This window comes from Leptonotus elevatus, chromosome 10, assembly GCF_054856555.1.
Source record: "Leptonotus elevatus isolate MCC_2025b chromosome 10, RoL_Lele_1.0, whole genome shotgun sequence".
Lineage (NCBI taxonomy): Eukaryota > Metazoa > Chordata > Actinopteri > Syngnathiformes > Syngnathidae > Leptonotus > Leptonotus elevatus.
In genome coordinates, this window is record NC_141248.1 from 14,056,562 (window position 1) to 14,078,673 (window position 22,112).

The window sequence follows — 22,112 nt, forward strand, 5'->3', positions numbered from 1 at the left end:
AGCTTTCAAATATTTTTTGAATCAAGTACTCTATTGATTAGTCCCTTGATTAATTGTGTGTATTCAATAAAAAACTGATTTTGCACATGTGAGGTGTAAGTATTATTGTATGTCCACTTGGGGGTCACCATCCTCATGTTCCACTGTAGTATCTGTGACTTTGAGTGTGTATGGTGAGTGACATGGGTGTCAGCGAGTATTAAGTATTTTTCCATATCACTATTACGGAATGCTGTATATATTGGTTCAACACTTGCACACTACCAATTGAGTCTATTATTGTCTTCTAAATATTTAAAGGGGAAGTCACCCCCCAATAATATGTTCTATGCATCACCACTAGTCTAAATATGGTATTCTGGTTAATATTATGTTAGTGGAATATGAGGTAAGCAGCGAAATCCAACAGTTTTTATCAATATCAGAAGGCGGCCAATTTGCCACTTGCTGGTCTCAGGTAACAACCAATCACAGCTTAGCTTCAGAAAACAGGTGAGCTGTGATTGGTCGCTATCTGAGCTTCAGTCGACAGCAAGTGGCAAAATGGCCGCCCCCTGACATGGATAAAAACGGCCGAATTTTGCTGCATAACTCATATTCCACAAATGTAATATTCATCAGAATGTCATGCTTAGACCAGCGAGGTCACTTATAACATATTATTGCCAAGAAATGTTTGACATCCTGGCTTTCACAGAATTGATAGTGAGACTTTAATCATTAGACATGTGCAATACATGGCACATTTTAAATGCTGCAAACATGTTACATACCTACAATGCCAGAAGACTTGAGCAGTAAATGAATGGAATAGGATGAAAGGGCGGCCACCAGTGTTAGGAGAACCCTGAAAAAGACAGATACATTGAAATAAATAGAATGACTGCCAGCAAAAACTGTATTTCACTTCTCAACCGAACCAACACAGCGCCAAAATTAGAAATTGAAACTCATACACCCATTTCTTTACCCTTTTAAGCATGTACTGTTTGCTATTTATACAGCTGTGATATAGAAACATGCTGGCGGGTCCCCGTGGCTCGCCTTTATCTTGGATTGTTGCTGCAGCTGATCAAGTTGGCTGCCCTCTGCCCTCTACCACGCGAGGCAACCACACAGCAGATGGACTCTTTCAAAAGAAACGACGCAATGCTGTTATTGACAGATTGAGGAGAAAATCCAGCCGACAATAATCTCTCTCCTCAGTTCTGTTCTGTCTCTACCCGCAATGAAGTCTTATACACTTACTTGGATTTAAACGTATACTGTATGTATATGTAACTGTTTTTTAAAATGTGGGACAGTCAGCCCTTAAGTAATATGCACTCATGCATGTGCGCTCAGGCGTAGAAACTGGCACATCTTCATTTAGCAAAAGTAGATGTGACTTGACTACTAAAGTGTTACTTCTACAGTGTTCTAGAAATAAATGTGTGCATGTGATTTCTGACTAATTCCAATAAAGTTGGAATATGCATTAAAATCTTCTGTATTGAAAATGTTGTTCTCTTGTGTGTCTGACTGTTTCCATAGAGCACTTCCTGTACTTTCTTAGCTTTGATCAGCCGCTTTATACTGAATATAAAAATAGCACTAGTCTGATGCAACCTGTCAGATATATGTCCCATATGGTCTAGCGGTCAGGAGCCCTGTTTTTCACCCATTGGCCCGGGTTCAACTCCCCGTATGGGAAGCTTTTTCTTGGAAAATAGGGAAATTGTTCCATTACTACTGATGACTGGCTTCAAGAACAAGCAGAAATATGAAACAATGTCAATTTATGATTAGAGTAATTGATAATGTAGTGGTTCACATAGTTGAGCACTTTTTTTTGCAGTCACACTGTGATGGACTGGCAAGGGGTGACTTCAGTGCATGGTTATGTTTTGTCATAGTGTTTTCAGCTCCTGCAGTGGCCCTGAACAGGGTAAGTAGTTGGGCTGGGATTCTTTGACTGTCTCACGATTCGATTTGATTCCGATTTTTGGGTCTGCGATTTGATTCAGAATCGATTATCAATTCAGAAAGATTTTAGATTAAAAAATATTTGACAATGATTTCTGCTTCAATTTATAGATATGCAAAGAATTGTCAAGATCTACTACAGTCTGACTCGCTAATGCTAATTAGCGCGCTACTCGTGGCACTTTTAGCACTCAAAAGAACGACTATTCATACAAAACGCTTCAGGAATGTATACAGAGAAGCATCTTAACATCCTACACTGCAAAAAAACAAAGCAAATTTTATTGGAATAACTTGATCATGACTTTTTGCTTCTATGTGGCTACAACTTAACAGCGTATCAGAACGAGCGGAACCACACTGCCCCTAAGTGGCCAAATCGTGTACAACATGAACAGTGCTCTCAATAAAGGCACACACAAACAAGGGCAAGACAGTATAAAATAATTGAAATAAAATCGATTTTGGGACATTTAAAATTGATTCTGAATCGTACTAAATGAGAATCGATTTTTTTGGGCACACCCTTAGTAGGTAGCATAGAAAATGAATAGATGAGATTTATTCATTGTGCTTCACATGGTTGACAGGGTCACAGCTGACTATATAAAAGGCAGACTACACCAGGCAGATTAAATGGTGCATACGATTCTTTCTTTTTAATGACTATGAATGTAATGCAATCTTCTTTTCCCATAAACTCAACTGGGATATGCCTCATTTCCCCAGGGACCTGAACAGGATTAGTGGCAGAAGATGGATGGATTTTCAGAGTAACGCCCAAATCAATTTCCTAAACAAACTGTGAGCAAACTCTCACTGATGCTCAGACAATTAACAGTTTGTTATTCCAGCGTGGGTCAATGCGGAAGAATGCCGGGCCGCCTTGAGGTGGAGGATTTAGTCAGTGGAGTGGCAGTGGGAGGACAGATCTGCTGACAATCACACACAGTGACACACTCGGGTCACTGTTGCGCCGCTCACAGCTTTCCGCCACACTGCATTCCAAGCTTGGCCTGAGCCACGGACATGCAGAAACCTCGGAAGCAGTCAATATTTTTGCTTGTTTGTCTGCTTGGTTGAATCATTACAATACAAAAGGAACATAAATTGCAATGTTATAAATTTTGCAAATGGTGAAATACTCTTTTTCTTTTTCTTTTTTACAGTGCAATAAATGAAGAGCGTGTGTTAAGATGCAGATCTTGAACCATTCTCAGAATAATATTGTTTAAGTTACTTGGAATATGTAGTTGGCTAAAGTAACTACAAATAAACCATCAACTTTGGTACAATTTTCTCCCATCCATTTGTTCTCTTTACTTCCTATCGTGTTCAAAGGCTGGTGTCTTTCCTAGTAGGCTAAAGGCAGAAGGCATAATACACCCCTGACTGGTCACCAGTCAGTGGTAGGGCGCATGTGAATGGGGCATTTGCCAGGAATGGAGCACATGCCAGCAACCTAAAAGTCGGCTATGTGAACCGCAGGCCAAGAGTCAGACACACTGGGTTCATCCAGTTCGTAAAGTGAAAAACACAACTCAGCTCAATATAAGAAGCTTACAAAGGTAAATCCTCCAGACATGACTGCCCTGGAAAACACCTTGAATATATCACATTTTAATTTAAGGAGGAGACAAATCTGATGAGATTAAAACTAAAATGTGATTTACATATTTTAGCACTCTGATAGATAGATAGATAGATAGATAGATAGATAGATAGATAGATAGATAGATAGATAGATAGATGGATAGATGGATAGATGGATAGATGGATAGATGGATAGATGGATACTGTAGTTAGCTAGCAGCTAGACAGACATGTAGCTAGCTAGACACGTAGCTAGCTAGATAGTCTCCAAGTCTGACTCAACTATGGATATTATGATGTACATAAAATTTTGTGCTGGAGCTCTATATTACAGTTTTATTTCATCTGAAAAATACTGAACACCTTACAGTCTCACACCTCTGGTGCAAAAAAAAAGAAGAAAGATAAAAAAAAGGAGGCCAAAAAAAAGTGTCATTGTGCATCAGATGCATCTAATGATCTTATTTTGTGGAAAAACAAGCGCTTGAGAGCCACAATGCCTTTACAAGTGCCATCTTCAATGAATCACATCCTTTCTAATATAATGACCTTAATAAGCAGCTATTACATTCATTTCAGAATCCTAATGGGGGGGGGGGGGCTTACTGAAGGGCAATGTTACAACTCCAATTACTATATCTTTTACACTGAAGAAAACCCTTTGCTTTTTATTACCTGAGAGCTGCTGACAATATTACTGACAGACATTGATGCTGTAGAGGCTTAGGGATGCTAAGCCCCGTCACATATGGGCCACATAGATAACATTGTAGAAAGTAGAGAATCATCTTTACTGAAAAAAATTGTCTGTTTAGGCAAAAAAGAAGAATATAGCCACTAAATTGAGGAAATATATTTAAATCGCTGAAACCAGCCTTGTATTGGCCTTTGAAGAGGCAGTTTATTTGCTCCCCAGAGTGCTATTTTATTTGGTATCGTAACATGAGCTCGTGTTAATTTAATGATTTAGCCCTACATCATTCGCCTGCTTAATAGGAGGCTATTAAAATCAAATTAGGAATTATTTATGCTCTAAGATATCTTAGGAAAACACTTAGCATTAAGAAAATGAGTCAGACGACACCAATTGGTCATAAATAAAAACACTAGAACATTAAAAGTCAAATGCCTGATTATGAGTTTGAACATTTTCAATTGAAAGTCTTATAGTGAAAAATGAATTTGATTTCCATTCTTTTTTAAGAGGTATCCTGGACAGAATGTAATCACACTTAGAAGTTCCACTGTATTTTCATGTATTGAGAACAACTTACAAAAAAAGAACGACTCCTGTGTTAGCCATTGCGTATGCCAGTCCAAGGATTCCACTTCCCATGATTGCGTTGCCCAAGTTGAAGACGGACATCCCTAATGATGTTTTTCCCTCAAACTACAACCAAAACAGAAATGAATTACATGTTACTACTTCCGAGCATGTATTGTACAATGCACTTGAGAGTCACATGACCTTACATCAGTAAATCGAGTTGTTTTGCTGTTGTCGGCACCTGATGAGAACTCTTGGCCATCTGGCTGGTTGGCCTCTGTATTCTCAGTTCTGTTAGGACTTCATTGAGGGGGGAAAATAAGTTAACAGCACCAATACAAGCCAAAAGACGTTCAATACCAAAAACTGTTGCTTGGTCAATATCACTATAAAGTGCCTTTTGGTGTCCTCATAAATAAATAAAATTAAATAAAATAATAAAACTCTGAGTTCTTATAATAAGCGACCAAACATTTGCATTAAAAACAGTAAAAATAAGTTTCCTTAGTTTTATACTATTTTTTTCATGACATGTACATGATCGCTGAACACTAATCTGGAAACTACGATGAGTTTAATAAGTGAGTAAATGATACTAAATCACTGTTTTATTGTCCGAGTTGTGTATTAAAATGATTCACTCTGATCATGTGTATGCTATTTTCATAATCACATTGAGCATTTTGCATGTGCCCATGAAATTTCTGTCCACCCTGTCATAATGGGGTAACTGCCCCTTTAAGAAACGCTCTGTTTTCAGTGCCATTACTACCAACATTTTGTCGTTGTTCAATGGAGGCTGAAGGTTGGATTGCTGTAGAAATAAATATTTACACTTGTGTTTTGTAGTTGGATGTTGTCATAGTGAATTACCAAAACCTTTTTAGAAATTTAAAATATATTTGTTAAACAGTACACAGCTAGCATGCCAATTTAATCATTTTGGGAAGTAAAGGTCCACAACCAGTGAAATTCGATGGAAAATCACAACTTTTTTTTGGAGGGGGGGGGGGGGAATACAATGGATATGTCTCCAAGGCACTTTATGGTGATACTGCCTCTGCTAAAACTCAAATGAAATCTTTAGTAGAGACATACCTAACATTCTGGGCACTGTTGTGTACCGTTTCCCTACAAGCAATGTCGAGAGGCCATCCATCACCCAACGAGTGCACAATTAGAAAACGATACTGAGTCATAATACAATAACAACGATGATACGATGACAGGATTGTCTATGACTGAAGGAGGGAGCGCTATTGCATGCTGGAAAATGACTGCCAGACAACAGGGACAAGATAATTAGGCTTTTAGCTCAGGCAATCACGTAGCACTAACTGTTTTTCAATCAGTGCGTAATGAGGAAGTCGGTGTCTTGCTTAAAGTCACTTGCACTGAGTGGTTACATCACATTCACCGTTAGGATTGTGCCCTAAACCCTGCAGTTATGGGACAGTTACTATAGTGACGAGGCCGTAGGGATGACTAACCAGTGAGGCCACATTGTCTTGACAGTCATTAACTCATTCACTGCCATTGACGGTTATAGACGTCAAATATTCATTTGAACTATTTCTCTATTAGTTAAAAAAAAAAAATCCACTTTTGTTAACAAGAGTATGAAAACCTAGAATTGTTTTTATTGTACATTTAGAACAGATATAACATTTGTGATTAATCGTGAGTCATGCAATTAATTACGATTAAAAAATATAATCGCCTGACGCTCCTAATTTTTAATCATCTTTTCTTCTTTTTTAAAAATCGCGTCAGGTGATTCCATTTTTGTAATGTAATTAATTATTGACTTCAATAGTTAACTCACGATCAATCCTAAATTTTATATCTGTTCTAAATGTATGATAAAAAAAAAAATCTAGGTTTTCATACTCTTGTTAACAAAAGTGGGAAAATAATTTAACTAATAGAAATAGTTCAAATGATTTTTTTTACGTCAATAGCCGTCAATGGCAGTGAATGAGTTAATGACTTATTGAAAATCAGACAAATATTATTTGAAGCTGAATCACACTGTCATGTATTCTGAATTTCAAAGTATTCCAACTAGCATTGCTAATCTCGCCAAATAGTGTTTTCACACTCACGTAGGTCCATCATCCACAGGTGAGGTTTTGGACGATGCAGTCATCTCATCGATCGCATCGTGACCTTTCCCATTAGGAATGGCATTCATCTCAGCGGGGGCCGTCTCTGCACTCTCTGCAGGCTTATCCTCACTCATGTCTTCTCTGGTGCCTTGGCTTTGCAAGGGGCTTCAGTTGTAGTCGACTGTAGAGGAATAAGCTTGTTACGTTCCACCAAATATCTGCGGAAAGGAAAAGATGAACACATTTTATCAAGTGATGGTAGCACTAGAGCTATGTTGAAAAATAATACATAAAACATTAAGCAATGAGTTGAGTTGAGTTGGGAAATATCAATTACCCAAATAATTGGATGACATTTATACGCAATTACATTCCCCTAACAATGAATACAAGGAATGACCTGAACTGTTGGTCGCTTCTGCCTATGAATATCTACACGACATTGTCGAGGTAATAGAAATGATTATACTCCTCAAACTGCTTTATCTTTTCCTGGCCCGGCCAGTTGAATTGCCCTCCAAAGCAATTTGCCAAATGCAATAAAATGATTACTAATTTCATTTGGGGTCAGCAAAGACCAAGAATGCCATTTGAGATGCTGCAGATAGCTCGAAATGAAGAAGAAAATTATTATAAAGCAGCACAGCTCAGTGTTTTGATTGCATGGTGTGACCCAACATGTGATGCTAGATGGGGGGGGGGGGGCAAACTGCGGTTCACACTCCTCTTTCATCTGTTTTAGGGATTACCCTGTTTTTACAGTTGCTATGAAATCAAATATCAATCTGGACTCAAGTAACACTGAATATATCAACCTTAAACATTTCTTGACAATAATATGTTATATGTGACCTCACTAGTCTAAGAATGACATTCTGATTAATATTACATTGGTGGAATATGAGTTAAACAGCAAAATCCATCTGTTTTTATCCATTTCAGGGGGGCGGCTATTTTGCCACTTGCTGTGGACTGAAGATGACATCACAGTTGCTCAGGCAACGGCCAATAACAGCTCACCTGTTTTCTAAAGCTGAGTTGTGATTGGCTGTTACCTGAGACCTGAGCAACTGTGATGTCATTTTCACTCGACAGCAAGTGACAAAATGGCCGCCTTCTGATATTGATAAAAACGGTTGGATTTTGCTGCTTAATTCGTACGAAAAACAAGGAGTCCTCGAGTTACGGACGCGTTGCGTTCCTACGCTGGCGATGTAACCCGAATTTCGACTTAAGTCGTATTTCACCGTTAAAGTCGATATTTACATCAAAATACTTTGTACAGTAATTTAAAAACACCCATTTGCGCGATTCGTAAGAATTCTTATGAAATTACTGTATCACTAAAAGATGCAGCCATATTTCTATTAGTTTAACATTTTTGTTAACAAGTATGAATTTTTTTTATTGTACATTTAGAACAGATTCCAATTTTGAGTTAAATATTGAAGTCATGCGATTAATTACGATAAAAAAAATATTCGCCTGACACCCCTAAAAACTATAAATAAATAAACACATCCATACATAAGGCTAAATCAATGAATGAATTAAGGCCTTGATGATTGCTGTGCCTAAAATATATTTTTGGGACAGGATGTAATAACATGTCTGAAAGGAAAAATGAACAAAAAGAAGAAAAAAAACATTGATGCAGCAGCGGTATAACAGCATATTGGGAAATATTATCTCAGGAAGGTCCTTGCTACCTTCCAACAATTATCCTAAAATTCATAATAAAAAGTGGGCCCCCCCCAAAAAAAGTGTTCTCATAATGAAGTTTTATCTCCAACAATAAGAGAAAAGTCAGCTTTCGTCTAAAGTAAAAAGTGTCCAAGAAACAGCTTTGAGTGGATCCTGACAAATTCCCAATCATAATTGACATGTCAAGTGACAGGTCAAGTCCCAAACGGAAGGAAAGCCTTCAATTTAAGTGTGACACACTTGGCTATTTCCTGGGAGTCGTGCGGTGCTGTCTTAGCCAACCGGTTGTCTCAGAAAGGCGCCTGTGACATGTTTCTCCTGGACGGTGCAGACCAAAACCAGCCCCCCCCCCCCCCCTCCCAAACCCCCCCCCCCCCCTAGTGGGCCACCACTGAATGATCCCTTTTGCTGTGCTGCATAAGCACCCCTGAAGGCTAGAAGGGAGAGCACGCTGAGTGCCACACACACACAAATGCCACGCAGAGATAAAGAAGGGAACCAGCTCGGACCAGCTACCAACCGGTTTCAGCTGTGGTTTTTTTTCTCGTTTTGCTTGACACTTCTCCCTTGGTCCCCTTGTTTATTGAGGAGCGTTCAACAATGTAAGGGTTTTCTGTAGCACCATTCTTGGCAAGCACTCAGCAAATACCCCCCCCCCACCCCCCAGGGTTCTTCCGCTCCATAGCCTTCCCTCTAATGTAGCTTTTTGTAATATTAGCGCATCAAGCACAGCGAGAGGTGAATACACCTAGCCGTCATCTATCATTCCTGTGAAGCTGTCTTCCCAACCGCGTCGCCGCGAGCTTCGCCGCACAGCCAGGCCTCTCCGTGTCTCCGGCTAAACTCGGGCAACGTGGTTGGGCAGCAAAGCACAGTGCACAATGGCGCATGTTGTGCCGTTTCCTGGGAACAGGTTGGGTAACAGTGGTACTATTGTGCCAGGGCATCATTATACTGCCGGGGCCCCCCTTGGCTGTAGTTTGCTGGGCCACTCGAGAGGATGACAACAACAACAAAAAAACTAATTGAAAAGATGCCACCTTGGATTCAGCAAATGCCACGGTCTTTTATTCGTGTGCAGCTGTAGCAGAATTGCTGACGGCAGCGATGGCCTCTCACATTGGACAAATCGCCGCACAGAACCGCGCTGCCACTCACGGGGTCTACAAATCTCAAGGAGAGTAAGGGGAAGCCATTCAAGGACAATGGTCGATGGGCTGTCTGGTTACAAGGGTGCCGCCTCAATGGCCTCAAGCAGCGCGGGTACAAACGGCGCAGCTGATTGGTGAGAGTCATCGCCCCTGCAATCATTGTGTTCGATAACCGCCAAAGGCAACAGAGGCTTTGCCGTCCTATCACTTAGCCACAAGGACACGCCTACTTGGTTGGAATGTATGGCATCCAAAGTAAGTAGTGAAAAACTACTAATCAAAACAAATACTGTAATTCTTGTACTAAATATTGAGAGATACGGATCATTATTGGAAAGATTTCAGAAATTCAGCAGGTCGTTATGTGTAGAGCTGTCAAAATTAATGGATTAATCGACAAGTAATCGATTATCAAATTAATCGACAACTATTTTAATAATGGAGTAATCGTTTGGAGCCATTTTTTTGGGTGAAAATTGTCCAAATCGCCTGATTTCAGCATATCAACAGTAATTGTTCACTTATTTCTGTAGTCCTTCATGATTATCTTCTGTGTTTAATCAAAATATTTAATCTGTTGTTACTTTGGAAATCAATGACCGAAACGCTAACATAGTACAACATCAAATCTCTTTTCTTTTTTTTTATCACTATAAAAATACTAAGTACGAAATAAACACCAATCACTGGTTAATGAAAAGTAATAAAGGAAAAAGTGTTTTTGTATACACTTCTATGCAAAATTAAAATGAAACCGGTTAGTCGATTACGATTGAATAATTGATAGATTAATCGATTCTAAAACATATTTGATAGTGACAGCACTAGTTATGTGTGTAAATACATCACTTGTGTGTGTGTGTGTGTGTGCTAAAGCCCCTATCCCACTGAGCTGCGAACATTGCCGAATGTTGCGTCAGGGTTCAACAAGGTTCCGAAAAGGTCGCATTTTGTAACGTTTGTGTTCGTAATTAGTCGCCTTTTTGGACGTGTTCAAAATCCACGGATCTATTGTTTTGCCAGCATGCACATTTGCTCCTAATAATAATAATCACAAATAATAACAATAAGAACGTGTCAGCAAAGTTCTTAAGACAAGTAAAAAGAAGCTGAGCAAAGAAGCAGCTAAAAAAGGATCAATGAATCCAGAGACAAAATAAGGGTGAACGTGAACGAAAAAAATTGGTGGAGCCACGACAGTGTAATTAATTTTGCATTTTCTGCCACATAGTGGAAGAGCGTTCCATAATTGTTCAGTCAGTCGCGACTCACTATACGTCACCGGCATAGATTGAGAGAAATCTCGAAATCCACATTTTCTGACCAATTAAATGAAATTGTTGATCTCTCACAGCACATTAGTGGTTGGGAATCCCTGCTCTCAAAAATAACGTTTTATTATCCTAAACCTTAGGCTTTGTGTGCTAATTGTCTACACAACAAACAACAAGGTTTTGTTATCAACTCTGTGGGAGGGAATTTAAAGACGTTTGCAATATATTGCGACATGTTTTTCCCTTTCGTTGAAATCACTGGTGTCTGTCCTGGTCCTATGATGTCATGCTATTTGAGGAGCTCATGCAGCTATCAGCATCGTGATTGGATGGATACCTGTGGTGGAAACACTTAAACACTTCAGGGTGCAGTGTACTGAACCGAACTGTATCGCTTGATGGAACATGGCTATAGTAAAGATAATTAGTGCGTTCGAATTATGTCACCCTATATCCTTTACCCGTGGTTTATTTTGACCGAGCAAAATGAAGATACATTGTCTTTGTTAGAGTCGAGGCCACTATTTGAGGACACAGAGTTGCCTTGATTTTTTCCCCCAATGACTACACTTGTAAGAACATAAAGAAATTGGATATAAAGAAATAACAGTTTGGCTTTCTGATTTACTGTTTGAATTCAGCTCATTGTGTTGTTCCTACTGGTCTGCCCACCTTGGCCACCGGGGGCAGTACAATACGGGCAAAAAGAGCCTACTTCTAATGACTGAGTAACCTGCAATAAATGGTGTTATTTTTCGCATAGGATAATGAATATATATATTCAATATATAATGAATTATTTATAGGATCTGTTATTTTTAAATGTATGGATATCGTGTATTTGAAGACACTGGAAAGGCTTTTTTGTATTAAGAATATCTTTAAATTAAGAGAAAGAAACGATAATACTTGGGCTTTATTTATTTTATTTGTTTGAAACACGTAAAGTGAGGACCAACATTTAAAAAAAAAAAATCAGTTTTGGGTGTAAAAACTGTGGAATGGACTTGATCCGTTAAAGCTGTGTAGTTCTCTGTTGGGATGTAAAAAATATATATAAATGAATTAAATATAAAATAATTAATGTTTATAGTGCAAATTCATTCATTCATTTATGCCTGCAAGTATTGTGATATTGTCTGTTTTGTGTTCAAACATCCTTAACACTGTGACTATCAATGCTAATCACTAGCCAGAGCTTGAAACAACTCTTTTGAAAAATGTTTCACCATCGGCCAAAATTCTGCTTACTGTGAATGGATGGAGTTGTCACCATACAGGGTTTGTATCTCAAGTTTGTGCTCACAAGTCAAAACAACAGCAAAAAAAAAAAAAGGAGCTGAATAATGGCTCATATCTCGGAAACCTCATAAATCGGCTCACTTGTATGTCAAAGCATCATACCACCAATTAGGCCCAATCCTAAAAATATACTAGACAAAAGGGGTGTGCCAAAAAAATCGATTTTAAATGTCCCAAAATCGATTTTATTTAAATTATTTTGTACTGTCTTCCCTTTATTTTTGTGTGCCTTTATTGGGAGCGCTGTTCATGTTGTACCCGATTTGGCCACTTAGGGGCAGTGTGATTCCACGCGGTCTGATACACTGTCAAGTTGTAGCCACATTAGCGAGTAGAAGGAAAAAGTCACGATCAAGTTATTCCAATAAAAGTTGTTTTTTTGGAGCGTGGAGCCGTTCTTTTGAGTGATGAAAGTGCCGCGAGTAGCGCGCTAATTAGCATTAAGCGAGTCAGACTGGAGTAGATCATTACAATTCCTTGCACATCTATAGATTGAAACAAAAATCATTGTCAATCAAATCATTTTGAATCGAAAATCGATTCTGAATCGAACCGCACACCTAAAAATCGGAATCGAAGATTCCCACCCCTACGAGACAATATGAGAGAAGCCATTTCTTAGCAGTTATACTGTATGTAGATGCTAAAAATACAAATTTCTCATGCAGAAAATTATCTGACAAGCCAAAATATGCGCACATCTGCAGAAACGTGTTGCCGAGCTAATTAATTCCTTAGCAAAAAGCAACGGCAGTTCTCTCCCTTTCTCTCTCTCTCTCTTTCTTCCTCTGATGTTTTTCTTTTCCTAATGCGTCATAGAACTCTGCAGAACACAGATAGACTGACAGGATGAGGATAAACCTTTGTCAGCTGTCGGATTGTGCCGCACAAGTCGTTAGGAGACAGAAAATAACCAACCGTTAAGCAACTTTCCTGAAAACGTGAACTGGGAGATGAAAATGAGTAATAAATCATTGAAACACATCTGATCATCCAGAGTTGTTTTATCACTGCTCTCCGAGGAGGGTGAGTAAACCACACATTGCGGTGGTCTTTGTGGGAGTAATAAATGAGTCTTTTCATGGCAACAGGCGAGGCGATGTTTATTTGAGCCGTCCTCCAAATCAGCACCTCGCTTTGCCAGCGCAAGTTGAGCCTCAATTTCGCAGCGCTCTGACGCAAACGCCTTTTGTCCTGAGAGACGTCAGCTCCGGAGCAGTTTGGTTGATTGTTATTCTTAAAGTGATACCTTGAACAGACTGACTGTGCACTCTGATTCATCCTCCGTCATTCATATGGCAATGTGCGTGTTTGTGATTTTCCTCACAGAATGATCAAATGTGCATCTAAGTCACAAGTGCTTCCAACTTGACGACGGTCTCAGCAGGATCTTGTTGTTACGGACGCTTACTTAATTGGGAGCAATTTTGAAAATCTTAATCTGTTGAAACGCATCGTCGGCAGTCAGCGATTTGTGAAGTGAAAGGATGGAGGAAAGGCAACTGACAAAATCCTTCCGCCTGCTATCAGAAAGAGATTTTTCAACAGATTAAACGATTAAACACGGTCACCATTTTACTGATGGGCAGCCAATAGATCTATCTAAATATTTTATTGCAAAATACTGGGTTTAAAGCAGAGACCTCAGATGGTCTGGATGATCGGATACGGAAGCATCTCGCGGGATATTAGGATAAAACCGCTCTGGCTCGTCCATACGTCCTTGCTTGGGTATAAAAATAGCTACAGAGGCGTGAATAACCTTACTCTAACCCCATGACATTTCACAATGAACACAGCAGCTGCCTGAAATAAAAGTAGTAAACACTGTGATGGTGTCAAACAGACCATCTGTTTCTGATTTTTCCCTGTGGGTTGATCATGCATATTAACATACACGATGGCGTTCATACACATTCATATGTAAGTTGACGATGAGAGAATCGTAAACATTCAGGACAGAATGACTTGGCGTTGTCGTGCTTATTTGCCGATGATGCTCCGTGACGTATCATACGGTGGTTTAGTTGATTAATTCTCATGGTATTTGTTCACAAATACTACGAGAATCCATCTTGTACTGCTCCCGCTAATACGTTCGCAAGCACTCATCTGTATATGACTGAATAGCCGATACGCGCCCGTGCAAGCCATTGAAGCCACAGGGCGGCCATTTTACTCCTCCCATCTCGCGAGCAGAATACTGTATGAGCTATACATATACGTACAGATTAGACATATGCGTATAATATAGGGCCAGGGGGAAAGGGGGTGTTTGGCAGGGTGGTCACTATTTTCTAACAAGTGAACAGTATGTGCTGCTTTGAAGACCCCCTTTTTCTTTTATCGCTCAGTTCCTTAGACCCCAATATTATATTTGGCAGGTAAAATTCTTTAATAAAAAAAATTACAAAAAAATATACAAGCTTCCTCCAGTAAATATGACTAAGCATATCATTTAGACATTAATTTAAGGCAGGTTGTAAAATGTCTGAAGTCCTCTTGTTTATGTTTGACACATTTAAAACATCATAAATCATGCTGTTTCTCTCAAATGTCCCGTAAATGTATAGGATCGTATGCCAAGAAACGTTTCTTGGGAGGAGTAATATGGCGGCCTCGCGGCTTCAAAAGTCTTGACCTATCGGCTATCCAGTAATAGATACAGATCAGTGTTCGTTAACCGACCTTTTTTAGGTCGGACCAATCAGGCTTTGTTTAGGGCAGGACATGCAGCTGTGCCGAAACCAGGAAGTCGGGGGAAACAAATATGAACAAATAGCTGCTGCAATTAATTGTTCTCTCGCATAATTACTTACCGTTTCCTTGTTGAACGTTGAACAGCGAGAGGACCTTTCTGCATTTTTATCTGGTAAAGATGTTCGTGTTTTGGTTTTTGTTTTTTTCCTTAAGACGAGACCGAAGATGACATTTTCATCCGTTGCCGTGATTGGTCAAAACAAACATGCAGATGCCGCATCGTCCAATCATCATAAAGTATCGTACTAAAAGTCCCGCCTTTCCAGAGCAAATCACCGTGGAGCAGTCCTAGATTGATAATGTGAAGAACTCCCTTGAGTGAATCAATCTGGTTATTGCCAGGTTAAACTAAACGAGAAGGACCATGAGCCAGAGATTCAAACCCAGAACACTGTTCTCTGCTTTTTCTGATTACATTTCACCTTGGAATATGAATTTATTATTTTAAAAAATATATAATTTTGTTAGAATTGTTTGTGTTTTTAATACAATTTTGTATTTCATTTATTGGATTTTAAAATCATGATTATTATGGAAAATGCACAAACATTAAGTAAGGATAAGAGTCAACAAAATCTAGTGTGCTGATGATAATCAACAGTCACATCCTGTGGAGGTTTAGCTCAAAGGTTACTTCGAAGCTTTCTAACCTTGCTGGACTACAGGACTGCAGGCCGGAGGTTCGAACCCAGGGCGCTGCCCTCCACTTTTCTAGTACAATTTCCCCTTTGCAATAATCAATTTTTTCCTGCAGTTTTTGTAAAAATATTTAAGTCATTTGAGTTAGATAATTACATTCTAAAATGATTAATTTATAAAAGTAATCATTTAACAAAACCAAATAGCCTGCCTGCTTAGTAGGGGTGGGAGTCTTTGACTGTCTCACAATTCGATTCGATACCGATTTTTGGGCCTGCGATTTGATTCAGAATCGATTTTCCATTCAGGTCAATTTTTTATTCAAAATGATTTGATTGACAATGATTTTTGCTTCAATCTATAGATGTGCAAGGAATTGTAATGATCTACTCCAGTCTGACTCGTTAATGCTAATTAGCGCGCTACTCGCGGCACTTTTATCACTCAAAAGAACAGCTCCACACTGCAAAAAAACAACTTTTATTGGAATAACTTGATCATGACTTTTTCCTTCTACTCTCTAATGTGGCTACAACTTAACAGTGTATTAGACCGCATGGAACGACACTGCCCCTAAGTGGCCAAATTGGGTACAACGTGAACATCGCTCCAAATAAAGGCACACACAGACAAAGGCAAGACAGTATAAAATAATTTAAATAAATACATTTAAATTGATTTGGGGACATTTAAAATCGATTTTGAATCGTACTAAATGAGAATCGATTTTTTGTCACACCCCTACTGCTTCGCTATCTCACTACCACTGCGATATTAAATAAGACTTAGTTGGAATTTTTTTCAGTTTGTGCGCCTGTGTGAAATTACTATTTAGCGGGTTCCATGACATCGCTTTCATGTCAAATATATGCCCAGGATCAATAGAGGTTGGAAAACGCTGCCCTAGAATACATACTCTAAGAGCCAGCAAACAACAAAAAGACTTTGTTTCCTGCACATCGTCATCCGAGTGAGGTAAGTTTTGCGCTGTGGAGACAAAGGCGGCATGTCCAGTGAGCGAATACAAAGGAGAACAGTGACACAACCACAGAGGAAAGCGTATGCCCATATATTAGTCAGAACAATCAACTTGAAACCTGCCAACTGTTGTATAATACCAGACCTCTCCTCGCTCAGTCATGTGCCCCGAAACAAAGTGCCACCCTCTGTTGGCATCTGCCACTTGTCTTTCTTCTGCCTCTCCGCCATCGCACGGGATATGAGCAAAAGAAAGGGCGCATGGTGAGGGCAAATGGATTCATCCAGCTGGAAGTACAACTTGCACAGTGTTACACTGCTGTGGAGGTCCCAAAGACTGATGGGGAGTCAATACACAGTTAATTGCTTGGCACCATTTTTATGCGTTTTTAATCATGGTCATCCACGCTTTTGCCAGGTATTCATTCACTAGTTAGTAGGGCTGGGTATCGATTCTATTTTCCTCAATCGATTACATTTCGATTCACAAGAATTCAGTTCGATTTGATTTAGATTTTTTTCTACTCGATTCACTTCACTTCAATCCTATATTGGTTAATTATTTAACATAAATTATTCTTAAATATAAAACTCCAGAAACATTAAATTCCAAATTAAATTTTGGGAGGCAGTAACTGGCTAAATGATTTAGTTTATTTATGAAAGTAACACATGTTATAATCATTTAATTCACTCCCAGCCATTTTCGCTGAAGCAACCACCTTCGCTCCAAGTTGTTTCACTGGATTTTGACTGATTTTGCAAGGCCCACAGAATATTGTGTTCTATTGCTATAAAACATGGACCAAAAGAAAGATTAGAGCCTCTTCTTTCATCAGCAAAAAAAGTATATTTGTATCTGTTTCCGTTTTGCAGGAATTAGCATTAGAATATAGCTAAGTTTCCTAGTTATTCACATTCCTGTTGAAAACACTGCAAAAAGAGCTTGTTGCAACATGCCCCTGGCTGATCTCTTATACTCTGCTGCCACTTGCTGGACATTTTTTTTGTAATAATGACTATTGCTTTAAGCGCCCTTTTCAGGTCAGAAGATGCATCAAAGCCTTCTGTATGTTCTAGCATTAAAAATAGTAATAAAATAAAATAATTAAAAACGTAGAAATACGTTTTTGGGAATGAAAAAAAACGTATTTAGACCTTTTTGGGGTTTGAATAAGTTTTAAGTCTTACACAAACATTGACATCAGCAAGGATGAGATGAAAATGTTTTCATAATTCAAATTCAATAATTGTAAATAATAATTAAAAAGATTATGATTTGTCTATAATAAGTCAGGTCTTTCATCAATGTAAGAAAATACTTTTAAATTCATGTGAACAGTAAATTTCAAGAAAACAGTCAATTGCAAAAAAAATGTTGGCCTTTAAAATTCTATTTTTTCTTATTAATTTATTGTAAAAAGAGATATTAAAATAATCGATTCACGGTTATATGAATTGATATCAGGCTAAAAAAAGAAAATCAATTCAATATTGATTTTTTTTTTTTTAAACCCAGCCCACACACATTCCACACATGGACTGATTAGTTCTAGAATAGCTATCACATTTGTATTTGTTTAGATTGAGAAAAATAAAAAAGGATGAACTAAATACCATGTATCAAAACAACACAAAATTGTAGCGTTTCAAGGAGACATGGTCTGACATATCACCAGCTGGATCAAAAGTAAAGCACGCTTGATGCCAGCTGATACTTGATCAGCGTGTTCTCACTGCAAACTCCCTGTGGGGAATACTGCATTCCTGAAGGTGGGCCAGACGTGAGCTCTGGCTCAGCATGTCACATACTTAAATAAAGAATTTCAGCAAAAAATGGCAACAGTTTTTAGTAAAACTATAGCCTAGGACAGGGATCAGAAACTTTCCTGTCAAAGGAACCATTTTAGGCCAAATACATTTTTTTTAAATCGGTCAGGAGCCGCAAAACATTTGAACATTGTGATGACCGAAGCAGTGTGTTAGTGTTAGACTCATGTACTGAGGGCACAAGAGCTAATTAGCGCAGCGCCATAACACAAAAATATGCAGCATCCAATGCTTTGACATTCGTTTTGGGATTTTGTTTTTTCATACATTTTTAGACTTTTCTGACTTTCTGACATTTTTGGCAATTTTATGGACATATCACGGTCATTTTCTGCTTCTCTTCCTTTTTTGGACATTTTATGGCTTTTCAATTCCAAAGATATTTAATACCGTTCTTATGTTTTTGCACATTTTATGGTTACTTTTTTAACATGTTCTTTCTCTGCATTTTATCTTAAATTCTCTGACACTTTTGGCAATTTCATGGACATTTGATGGTAATTTTTTGCTTTTCCTCTTCCTTTTTGGACATTTAACAAAGTATCATTTAAAAACTTATTGATCAACCTTTCATCTTTTTCTGACAACTTAAAAATGTAGACTCTGACATTTTTTAAATATTTTATTACTCAATCTAAATTGTTAAATAATTTGAAGATTTTTTTTAATAAATAAAAAATCTACTATATATATATATATATATATATATATTTTTTTTTTTTTTTTTTTTTTTTTTTAAGAGATCCACAGGAAGCCACAATAGACAAAAGAGCCACATGTGGCTCCGGAGCCGCAGGTTGCAGAACCCTGGCCTAGTATAACCTCTGACACTACATAAGAAGGTGGAAAATGTTCAGGCCAGACTATTAAAAAAAGAGTGTAAAAGAGGATAAAGTTCCCCTGAGCAAGAAATGCTGACCCAACAATGTTACGCTGTGAGCCGGCTGCTGCTGGTGGCAGAAAAATAAGCTCGTATACTTCAGAACAAAGTAGATTATTGCACCTTTAGAGGTACGATGGCTCGTCACTAATAATTTTTTTACATTTGAAACTTGCCAAATGCAGGAACATACCTGGACCCTTTTCTGACTTTTCAATGGGCTACATTAGTTTGGGGGACTACAATGGACTCCTAGTATACACTAGAGTCCTACCACCTGTATAGGTAAAGTATAATGCAATATAAAGTGATTCCCTGCCACTGTGTCGCAGAAAATGATCACCCATTTGAAAAATGATATGTTCATCCACTAAAGAAGAAAGTACAATTAACCTGTGTTATGTATCCCCTTGTTGCCATTCATTCAAGAGAATTCAAGCTTTGTGCTCAATGCAACATGAAAATGAAGTACATTTATGTATAAATCAAGAAAAGGAAATCATTATTTCATGATATACTGTATACTTTTTGTGACACTTTAGTTTGTTTGTGGAAAACACCCAAGTCCAAGCACTCCAAAATTTCATTTCATTCTCGTGCTGTAAACAAGTGATTTCAAAACCACTGTGGCATGACTGCTATTTATTTGCTACAAATCATGTTCTTTGTCCTTCTTCATCTAATGCTACTGGTTTATAATGACAGGCAGAACAATTAAATGCTATTCCACCAGATGACAGAAGGTACAATTAACCTGTGTATCCACCTGTTGCCATTCATACAGCAGAATGGTAGCTTTGTGCTCAACTAAGCAGGCTCAGATTTCAGTAAGAAGGAGATCCTCATTATTTCAGTGCTTCATATATATATATATATATATATATATATATATATATATATATATATAACTGCCTTTTGGGACCATTTTGAATTGGTGGTGCGCTGAGATGTTTATGATCCCTTCATGACAAGCGCTGCCTCAATTATTACTGTATATAAGTACAGTAGTATATATAGACTTTGGTGCCTTGTGATGCAAATTAAATTTGTTCTTGTCCACGTTTGTAATTAACACTAGCATCTCAAATAATCTTTCCCGATTGAAATAAACGGAAATGCCAATTTTCCATTCCGTCCTCCCCCAAATGAACATTTTTTACGTGTAACTCATTAAGAATAATAGCACTCTATAATAGTATTTATTTTTTTAAAAAATACAGTAATAACATGATCAAATGAATTGTAAAGAAGAAGTAAAGAAATTTGTGTATCGTGAATAAATCATTGTGATTGTGCAGCTATTTCTGTGTGTGCCACTAGGGGGAAGTATAATAATGCATAAAGATTTACACGCGGAGACAGTCACAACTCCAAAGTAAACTGCAGTAACAATAGTCATTTGCTGCAAAGGATTAAAAAAAACATACCTGTGAGTAAGGGTGTAAAACTTTAAAATCGTTTTGGGATTTAAAAGATGCAAGTGCATCGAATCAAATCGTATTGAATCGTCTTTTATTGGAGAGAGATGTCTTAGAGGGAAATGGTACATTTACAGTACTGGCGAGTTCATTTCAATGTGGTATATGTAAAATAGCAAGAACAACAAAAGTAATTGCATCAAACCCTCCCGAACTGAGAACAAATCAAACCGTAATCCCACTGAGTCGAACTAAATTGAATTGTTCCACTCTCAGATCGAACCGTCCTTGAATATTTTCAAACCCCATTTAACAAAAACAGTAATTGAATCGTCTTTTGTGGAGAGAGGTGCACCCCTACTTGTGAGTATTGTTATGTTGGCTTGTATTCGACTAACACTATGACACAGATGTTATTCGTTAACCTGTCTATGGTGGTTTGTATTGTTTGTTAGCATTAAGCTAAAAGCAAATGTAAAAAAGCTAAATCTGTGGTTGTTTTAAAAAATAAAATTTGCAGTTATCTAATTTGATTAATTTGACAGTAACTATCAACTGGGAGAGGCGTATTCAACAGTTTAAGCAAAAAATAAATCACTTGGAAAAACCCAGGTTGGGTCACTCTTATCTCAAGGCACCACTGCAAGGATAGTTTTGTTTCATGGTATGACATGGGATTTTTCCCACGTAAAACCTTGGCTCGATAAAGGCTGAGAGAGAGAGAAAAAAAAACATATTCATACAATTATAATCAGTATTAACGTTCTTGATGGAGTCACCCCTTCAGGTACATTTGTCCTCTTGCTGAAACATGAGGACATTGGAACAGAAATCTCGTCATGTCCTAAACACTATTTAAAAATAGGCTATTGTACATTTATTCTTCCAATGTCACGTGGACGTTTTCAGTTCTAATATGACATATAGTTAGAGCAAGTCATTAGCAGCCTTACCGGAGAAGTCAAAGTGTCGTCCAACTCTCGAATATCTCCGGACGAGATGGACCGCTCAGTCGCGTGTCGTCCTGCCTGCCTTCAGCCCCGTCCGCCGCCGTCCCCCCTGCGTGGTGAATGTCATGGGTTTTGCCTCCCCCTGGCTCTATTGTGGTCGCTAATCTCCTCCGAGGTGGGATGTGAAGAGCGCGTTTATTTATTTTTTTGTTTAGGTCCGCCTACCGCACGCACGGCGGCGACTCCAATCAAAATGATTGTTGGGAATGTTGATGGAGCCCCACCACCACCCG

The 22,112-nt window shown here is 38.3% G+C and overlaps 1 protein-coding gene across 2 annotated transcripts in view; it reads right to left on the minus strand.

Annotated features, from left to right (window-relative positions):
- The window catches only part of LOC147167205 (sodium-coupled neutral amino acid transporter 3-like), a 35,440-nt gene extending 13,328 nt beyond the window's left edge, over window positions 1–22,112 (minus strand). The window contains exons 1-6 of one of the 2 annotated variants that reach the window (XM_086086586.1): window positions 21,823–22,112; window positions 6,931–7,151; window positions 5,924–5,956; window positions 5,032–5,125; window positions 4,833–4,948; window positions 774–847 (exon numbers count right to left, since the gene is read on the minus strand). In XM_086086586.1, the coding sequence (XP_085942712.1) occupies window positions 774–847; window positions 4,833–4,948; window positions 5,032–5,125; window positions 5,924–5,956; window positions 6,931–7,067 (454 nt within the window). In that variant the 5' untranslated portion in view covers window positions 7,068–7,151; window positions 21,823–22,112. The remainder of the gene's footprint in view (window positions 1–773; window positions 848–4,832; window positions 4,949–5,031; window positions 5,126–5,923; window positions 5,957–6,930; window positions 7,152–21,822) is intronic. The other variant, XM_086086587.1, reaches the window with a different exon arrangement.